The sequence below is a fragment of the Quercus suber genome, unplaced genomic scaffold, assembly GCF_002906115.3.
Source record: "Quercus suber isolate HL8 unplaced genomic scaffold, Cork oak 2.0 scaffold_183, whole genome shotgun sequence".
Classification (NCBI taxonomy): domain Eukaryota; kingdom Viridiplantae; phylum Streptophyta; class Magnoliopsida; order Fagales; family Fagaceae; genus Quercus; species Quercus suber.
Window position 1 is genome coordinate 590,174 of NW_027069641.1, and position 9,266 is coordinate 599,439.

At 34.5% G+C, this 9,266-nt stretch overlaps 1 protein-coding gene across 1 annotated transcript; it reads left to right on the plus strand.

The window, feature by feature from the left end:
• The first annotated feature begins 4,757 nt into the window (after positions 1 to 4,757).
• LOC111984302 (uncharacterized) lies at positions 4,758 to 5,231 on the plus strand. The gene has a single exon (XM_024015925.2). The coding sequence runs from the start codon at positions 4,758 to 4,760 to the stop codon at positions 5,229 to 5,231; it is 474 nt and encodes a 157-aa protein (XP_023871693.2).
• The last annotated feature ends 4,035 nt before the right edge of the window (positions 5,232 to 9,266 follow it).

Genomic DNA, 9,266 nt, shown 5'->3' on the forward strand with positions numbered 1-9,266 from the left:
AGAGAGAGAGAGAGAGAGAGAGAGAGAGAGAGAGAGAGAGAGAGAGAGAGAGAGAGAGAGAGAGAGAGAGCTTGTAATGGGGAACTAAAAAAATACAATACCAAATGTATGAACCCAAAATAGAATTTTAAAAATCACAACGATTCATCAATAGAGAGTAGAATTGCAAGAAAGAATAAAAAATCAAGAGAGAGAAAATAACTACTTTTTCAAGAGAGAATGTGAGAGAAAAATAATAAGAAATTTATAGAAAATAATCTAAGAAGAAAAAAAAAGTAAAAAGATATAGTAATAAATACCAAACTATCAAAGTCATGTTATGTTATGTAATAAAATAATATTATATTCTTATGTACTATTTTTATAATGTAATAGGATAACATCTGTGAAATCAAAAAGAAAAAAAAAAAAAAAAGATAACAACTTAAAAAAACAGCTTAATCACATCAACCAAAAGTAGGTTTCAAAATGGTACAAAAATTCATCAATCTAAAGTAGAGATGCAAGAAAAGTTTTATAAAAAATGCACCAAAAAATGAAAAAAAAAAATTGAGAGAGAGAAAGAGAGAGAAATAACATTTTGAGTATGGGAAAACTATGCATAGAATGAGATAGAGAATTGTAAATTTATAGTTAGAAGAGGGAAATAAGAACAATGAAAAATAAAAGAAGATAAAGGGATAGAGGAAAAGTGACACTAAGGTAGATAGTAGTGGGGAGATGAAAAGGTAAAATGAATGGGGAAAGTTGGAGAAGGTATAACAATAAGTTGAGAAATTAATAAGAAAAAAAAGAAGATAATGTTGAAAATGGGTGGATGATGTAGTTGTTGATTGGCTCAAAACAAGAGCTAGCAACAATAAACGTTACGATTCAGTTTTTAGATCTATATAGATGAGGATGAGAATCAACTCAAGAAAAGGACTAAGGTTCTAAGAAGTATTAAAAGTAGCCAAGCAGGGCATAAGAATCACCTTTTGAAGAATTTTGTTTACCAAACCATTGCACCTTATTCACCTTATCAAATCAAAGTGATGCATGGAAAAATAGAGCATTAATAGAAATGATGAATGCAATATTGATAAGTTTTAGTTTACTTCAAAACTTCTGGGTCTGCCAATTATATTCTTAATGAGTTGATTCAAAAGAAAATTAATGAGGCACTCAATAAATTATAAAAATGTCGAACACCTTCAAATTCTTATAAGTGTGCAGGTGTTTGGAAAAAAAATGTTGATTCCTATTCCTAAAGGACAAAGATAAACCAAAAATAATTGAATGTATTTTCATTGGCTATGTGCATAACAGTAACATAATTGGGTTTTATAATTCATAAATCTAGCATTCCTGATGATGATGTGCTGAAATCGTCAGTGAGCTATAGGCTCCAAACCACGCTAATGGTACCTGTGGAATAAGAATAAAAGGACCAAACAGAAGGCACTGGCATGGTATTGGCCAAAAACCCTCCAAAGGTCAAGTTAGTGAATGGGAAATCTCTAAGAACTCTATAGTGAGAGAACTAGGAATTTTCTGCGTGCACATTACAAATGCATCTTTTGCATTCATGTACTTCTAAGCTTTATGGAGCAATTCTACTACTATTTTTGGTGGACTTTTAGTGATTGAGAAGAAGAAATCTCTTGGCAGCAACCCTGCTTAAAAGGTTGTTAAGATGACTTGATCTTCAACTTCATCTACCTACAGCAACTCTTTATTGAATTGGGTGACATACTGTCTTAATGATTGAGAAGATGGCCAGTTGGCTTTTTGTGTCTTTGACCCCCAATAAAATGGCAAACAAAACCCTTGCTGAGTTGTTCAAAATTTGCAATAGTTCCTAGGGGTATCTTGCTGAACCATACCCTGGCTGCTCCTTTTAATGTTGTTGGGAATGCCCTACGCATTACCTCATTTGGAGTCATCTGTAATAGCATTAGTGTCTTGAATGATTCAATGTGATCTAAGGAATCCTTGGAACTGTCATATGATTCCAACTGTGGGAGACAAAATTTTGGTGGGAAAGGGTGATTCAACACTTCATTAGTGAATGATGAGTCTGTCCTTCGAATCATCCCATCCAAATTCTCTCTACCTTTGTCCTTCATAGCACTTTTTAGTTCGTCCATCTCTTTCCTCATGTTGCGAAGCACATTCTTCACCCTAATGGAATCTTCTCTTGAAGTTCTGTCTCACCTGTTGGCTTAAGAGTTTGATTCTTCTTCATTTTGGTTTTCACCCGTTCATTGACGTTCTGCATTTTGGGATTCCATTGTCTTTCGTAGTTCTTCATTCTTGCAAGTTAGCTCTTCCATATTCCCTAAAAGGGCTTGGATTTGTTGTTGTTGCATAGCATCTAGTTGAGGTGTGGCCTTTGCTTCCATCTCGCACTTCGAGGAACTCTTTTGTCACTGGGAAAGATGGCTTGAATGATTAGTGTACCCATAGACGACGCCAAACTAATGATGCAAAAAATCAACAGTTAAGCTCCTCGTCGTAGTGGATGGATAATGCTGTGAATGGGATCGTCTCTGCAGATGGAAAACCTGCAAAATCAACTGGGTGGAAGAGTAACGCGCCAGTGTGGCATTAGCCAAACCACCTCCAATGCTTAAGTCAGTAAGGGAGAAAGATTCTAGAGAGAAAATGAGTAGAGAGTATTTCATAGAGTGTTTGTGTGTACCTTTAACTTCTGTTGTCTTCTCTTTTATAGTTATGTGCCTCATTAATGGGTAATGATGTGCTGCATTTATGCTCAACGGCTAGTGCGTTACAGAATCTTTGTCTAGAGATCACAGCTCATTCTGTGACAGTTGCTCTGTCTGTTACGTTTCGTCATCAATGTGTGTAATAAATGTGTAACGCCTTCTCTGGGTGAATGGCGATTTGCATATAATGATGACCATAAATTTTTGGTTCATCAGTTGTCATGTTGGGAGTCCTCGTTGATAAGTTGCATGTCAATGGCAATGAAGGAGAGGGTGCGCAAAAGGGAGCCATCCTTGTCGAGGACTTTATCTATCTGAGGTTAGCTCAGTTAGAGTTCTATAACCTACTTCCGTTATAAACAAATTTAAATATGAAATTTTGCTTAATTTTTATGTCTCTCTCCCCCAAAAATAAAAAATAAAAATAAAAATACAAGATCAAATAAGATTTAAAACACTCTAGCAAAACACTTGTATTATGGGATTTCAAACCATGGGTAGGCAACTTAAATTTCAGTTAAATCTCAGGTTTGATCATATATTAAAAGTAAAGTTCACTCAAATTAGTTTTGAATATGACAGAGTATCATTACTTTTAATATATGAATTACCACTAGAAATATTTTTTACTTTTATAAAGAATCATTGAAAAATGCATATATTTTTTATAGGTTTTTTTTTAGAACAATATTTTATTAACATATAACATTTATTCCACTATAATTATTCTTTATCATTAGATCAAGACATCAATCAATAAACTTGATTTTTCTTTTCACACTAATATATATATATATATATATACTGTGGGGTACAAGAATTTAGGTAAGGTACCTATGCCACATGTCATGTCCATGGTCGAGGAGCCCATTATCGTGTTGAGGAGGCTACATGCTCGAACAGTAAGGCCACGTTAGTGGCACATTGCCAGACGAGGTCTTGCTGTTGAGAAAAAACTTTGGAAAAGGGGTTAGTCTTGACATGACTGGAGGGATGGTGGTTGCCTCCACATTCAATGCATCTCACCAAACTCCCTAGCTGTATTTATGTGGAGAAGACCCCTGAACAATGCCACTTGGGCCACTGTAACTCACAAGAGACCTGGGGAGGTGTCTGATGGGACAAGCACTTAAGTAGTGGACTGGACAATCAACAAATGGAGAGCTAAGATTGCTTGAAGGGAGCTATATAATGTGAGAGACCCTTCCAAGGGGTTTGGAGGGAGAAATCTGTAGAGAAAACACTATAGTATTAAGAAAAGGAATTGTAATCAAATCCAAGAGAAACATATTCAATAGCTACTCTCCTCAGACATTGCCGAGGTAGAATTTCTGTGCATTATATTTATCTATTCATTATTTTTTCCTTGCTCTCTTATCATCTTTGGCCCATTGAGGGTGTCGTCACTTCATTGAAGCCTAGCTTTTTCAGCCCACTCTTTACAAATTTATTGTGTTGGGCTCTTTGGGCCTTAATCCATTCATCTTTTGGACCAAAGAACCAAAGCCGGCCCTTATAATTGGCGCTGTTTGTCGGAAAGGCTTGAGCTTTAGTGAGATCGACGTCCCACCATGGCAGGATTAAGGTAGGACCGGGAGGAGTCTATTGGTTCCCAGCATCAGGATCAGTTCCTCAACCTTGAGCGGAGGATGGATTGTGAGGTTAGTGTGCACATTATGCATACTAGCAAGAGCCAGTCTCGATGAGGGAGTCACATCTCGCAGGAGGAGAACACTAGGAGCTTGCAGTTGGAGATTGATCGTCTTCATAGGAGGCTACGCAATGAGTAATGAAGGACTCCCTCAAACTCTGACCTTTCTTCTGAAGACAAGGAAGATGGTCGCTACAGGCCTAGGTCCAGGCTCCCCCTAGGGAGTCTTTTTCGTACGATGAAAACCATCACTACGAGCGGAGGAGCAAGGGTCTGCCGCATAAAGGTCTGGGCAATGACGTTATGAGCAGGGCTCTTAACCAAATATCCAAATCACCTTTTAGCATAGAATCAAAGGAGGAATGCTTCCTCGGGATTTTACTCAGCCAACTTTCACCATGATTAACGGAAGAACGGATCCTGAGGAGCATGTGAGCCACTTCAACCAGAGAATGGCTGTGCACTCCAAGAGCAAGTCCTTATTGTGCAAGGTGTTCCAATCTAGCTTGGAGCCTGTGGCGATGAGGTGGTTTGACGGCCTAAGGGAGGGCTCTATCAACTTCTTTAAAGAGCTTACTCGGGAATTTAGGGCCCGTTTTATGACTTACAGCAGGGTTCCTCGCCTCTTGGACTCTTTGCTGTCCATGGCAATGTGGGAGGTGGAGACCTTGAAAACGTACTCTGACAAGTACTGGGAAATATTCAATGAGATAGATAGGGACTTTGATGATGTGGCCATAAGAACCTTCAAGGTCGGCCTCCCAACTAAGCACGATCTGAGAAATTCTTTGACCAGGAAACCGGTCAGGAGTGTGCGTAGGCTTATGGATCGCATTGATGAGTATAAGCGAGTCGAGGAGGACCAGCAATAGGGAAAGAGGAAGGCTAAGATGGTCCCTCAAGATAGAAGGGATCTCAGCATGAAAGCTAGGGTTATTTTCTATGAAAGCTAAGACATATACGGTTGTTATGGAAGTGGTCTCACATTATTTGGATTAATATAAAAACAATGGTTTAATTTCTAAATTGCATGAAATTCTGTCATGACAAATTTGAGTATGTTGTAATGTATGATTTTTAGTAAATTATTCTTTCATGATTTAACTACGAAATTTTTATGGTACATATTGGACATACAGGGGAGTTGCTCTGTAAAATTACATGAATTTTGGATGTGAATTGGTAGTCCATTTGTATTTTATAAGTAAAGTATATGTTGCTGGAATGAAACAGTGAACAATAAGGGACATGCCTAACTTTGAGGATTTAATTCTAAAGTTAGGGTGAACGATTTGAGCTATAATTTATTATGCTCATCATATGATATGTCTGGATCATAGATTAATTTTGTACAACTCGATTCAAGGTTTAGTACTCAAAGGAGGGGTTCTAAACCATTCGATGGTTGTATTTACAAAGCTGTTTTGTTGAACATGCTATATGTTTCCTTAAGAGTGTTTATGGTTACATGACAATGCTTAAAACAGTGTATATTTATGCATGCATTATTGTCCTAAGCTCAAAGTACCCTTTGAAATGAATCTGGCTCTTCTAGAGTTATGAGATAAATATGAGAGCGATGGCATTTCTTTAAGTTGGTACACCATTTGTTGATGTATGCATTATATGTTTGTGGGAACCTTGTTGAGGTGGGGATAGGATTTCCTTGATTATAAGAGATAAGTTTTGAGATGAATGTATAAGTTATGATAAGAAGTAATTGATAGTAATAAGCCTTGATTCTGGTTTAGGTGTTACCAGTCGCTAGGTCTAAGCTCCTTCGACTTTAGACTCTCGGTTCCTCTGCTTCCAGGTAAGAGATAAGTTATATGAGCATTTGGTAAGCCATGAGGTTATTTTAAAGTATATTATGCATTAAAATGTTTTTGATTAGAGATATGGCATGTAAGCATTATCAGACAAAGATATGTTCGTGAGCTTTTGAAACCTTATGCATATGATTTAAGCATATTAATGCTATTACTTATTCCACGAACATGATGAAGAAAACAATGGAAATGCTTTTATTATGAAATGTTATGCAAACAATAAATTTCAGTATGATGTAAAGTATGAAATGTTTTCGGGTTATATTCTCTGGTGATCTGAACTCTGCTAGTAGGGGTTAATTACTAGCTTTCCATGGAAAACTTTATTTGATTGGCCATTATAAGTGGGACTGGCTTTGCTGTACCCGCCCCTTGTTGGTTACGGCCAACTTGTGGGGGAAGCCAACCTACCCCCATGGTTGGAAGATATTTATTATGATGTGATCTCAAGAATACCTGGCATTGTGGGGAATGCTGGATGCCTAGCACCGTGGTGCTAGAAGCCTCCCAAATAAGTACAAACTTATCAGCTATGGACTAACCAATAAGTTATTTATGAACAGCGATATTATGTTATTAATCATGAGAGAATTATTTTATTAAATGCATTGTGGAAAGTTAAAAGCTCTCATGAAAAGAAGAAGTTTTTGATGAAAAGAAAGTTGTTCATTAAAGATGAAAGTTTCTGAAATTCTGTTATGCTATAAAGATAAAGTTTCTGATGAAAGTACAAGTTTATGTTAAGAAGTTATCAGGTATTTGTTTCTTTTTATGAAACGTTAAGTTTTATGATTATGAAATTTATAATATTTTACAAGAAGAAGTTTATGAAGGAAATTTTTATTATTCTTTAAGATGCTTCCAATTTAAGTTAAAATGATTATTTTGTAATAAAAATACATATGGTGACTTTGTAAGAAATGAAAGAAATTCAATCTGGAAGGTTTTGATAAATTATTCTGATAAGGAAAGGGAGAACAATTATTTCCTACGAAGAGTGTATAAGTTATTATTATAAATAGTATAAAATACTATGCATAAAAATATGTTCTCCTATCTGAACGTTGATAAAATAAAATGTATTGATTTACATGCATTCTTATTAAATTCTTATATATCTTACCTTTACTGAGCTGTGTAGCTCACCCCTTCCACTCTTTCAGTTAGCAGGTTTTATTTTGGAGCAGAGGGAGCCTTAGTCGAGTTTTTGGAAGGAGCTGGTTTTAGTTTTAAAAGTATAGATCCCAAATTAGCAATTTGATGTTTAGTTTCGTAGTGTTGTGTATTTGAGGATCAAAAGAAAGTTGTGTATTTTACAGTATTAAGAGATGTATTATGTGAGATTCAAAATCTGAGTAATTGGTGGATTATGTTATTCTTTGAGTACAATGTAGATGCTCTGAATGTCAAGTGAAAAGTTATATCATTTAAGTAAAGAAACAATAATGAAAATAAAAAGGGAAACTTTGGTAGAAGCTTTTCTAAAAGTTTTGTAAAAGTTAAGTTGGTTCTTGTTAATATCAGGTTTAAGCTTGATATTAGCATGCCGGTCATGGTCACAAATCTGGGTATTGGGTTTGGAGCATAACATCCATGGCATCATTCTTTGCATTCTTCCTTCTCATTTTCACATAAAGATTACGAATATCCCTTTGAAAAAATGGAAATTGTCCATATTTCAAATGCCTCTCAAGTTCCATAACACGCATTACCTCTCTAATTGAAAGTTCAGCTTCTTTCAATAAGAAAATGCATTTTTCATCATCTATAGTGATAGCTCGATTGGCTGGAAAAAATCGCATTTCTGAAGGAGAGAACAAATCATGATTGTGATCTACAACAAACTTAGTGACATGCCATTCTCGAGGAAAAATATCAAATGACTTTCGCAAAATGATACTTAAATGAGCTTTACATCCACATTTTAAAGACTTCTTATTTCGTTGCTCCTTAGATGGATCCACTATTTTTAGTGGTTGTTTACCTTGTCAATGACAAAAGAAATCACATCTTAATATTTCTCCTTTTTTTTTTTCTCAATACGACATTTTCAAATTGTAAAACCATATTGATTTGCATAATTTTTATAAAAAATGAAAGCTTTTTCTTCACTTGGAAAACATTGACCAACAAAAGGCTTAAACTCAGTTTCTATTGAATTTATATTTTTCACGTTCTTCAATAACTCTCATTTCATTTATTGGACATTCATTCCAATCAATTATTTCATCTCCAAAAGTATTATTATTTTTTTCCATCATTTGGAAGCTCATTTAATTCAACATGATTCTTTGAAACACTTCCATGAACCTTATTTGCAATCAAATCATCATCAACTTGTGCTATATTAAAAAAAAATCAAAAAAAAAAATCAACATCATATTATATGATATATGAATTATATATTACAAATAAAATGAAAATAATAATACCTTCTTGAGACAAATCATTTAAGTCAAAACTATTCATTGGAACAAAATGATGAGTCTCACTTGCATCTACATTGTCATCCATTGGTGCTATATTAAAACAGGAGTTTAAAATATAAACATCATATTCTATGATAAATAAAATGTAAATTTACAAATAAATTAAAATTATAATACCTTCTTGAAGGGTTCATTTAAGTCAAAACAATTTTATGGAGTAAAGTAGTGAGTCTCACTTGCAACTACATTCTCATCCATTGGTGCTATAATACATGTATTAGAAATTAAAATTAACATCATATTAATTTTAGTGCTATATTAAAACAAGAGTTTAAAAATATTCTATAATAAATGAAATGTAAATCATAAATAAAATAAAATTATAATACCTTCTTGAAGTGGTTCATTTAAGTCAAAGCAATTTTTTGGAGCAAAGTATTGAGTCTCACCTGCAACTACATCCCCATCCATTAGTGCTATAATATACATGTATCAAAAATAAAAATTAACATCATATTAATTTTAACCTATTTTTAAAAAATAACTATAAATCAAATAAAATACAATAGTGGTACCTTGTTTAACTATTCCTCAATCCTTTATTGATATTTTTTCATCCCTTCTTCTCTTTGATATTGGTAAAGGGGAA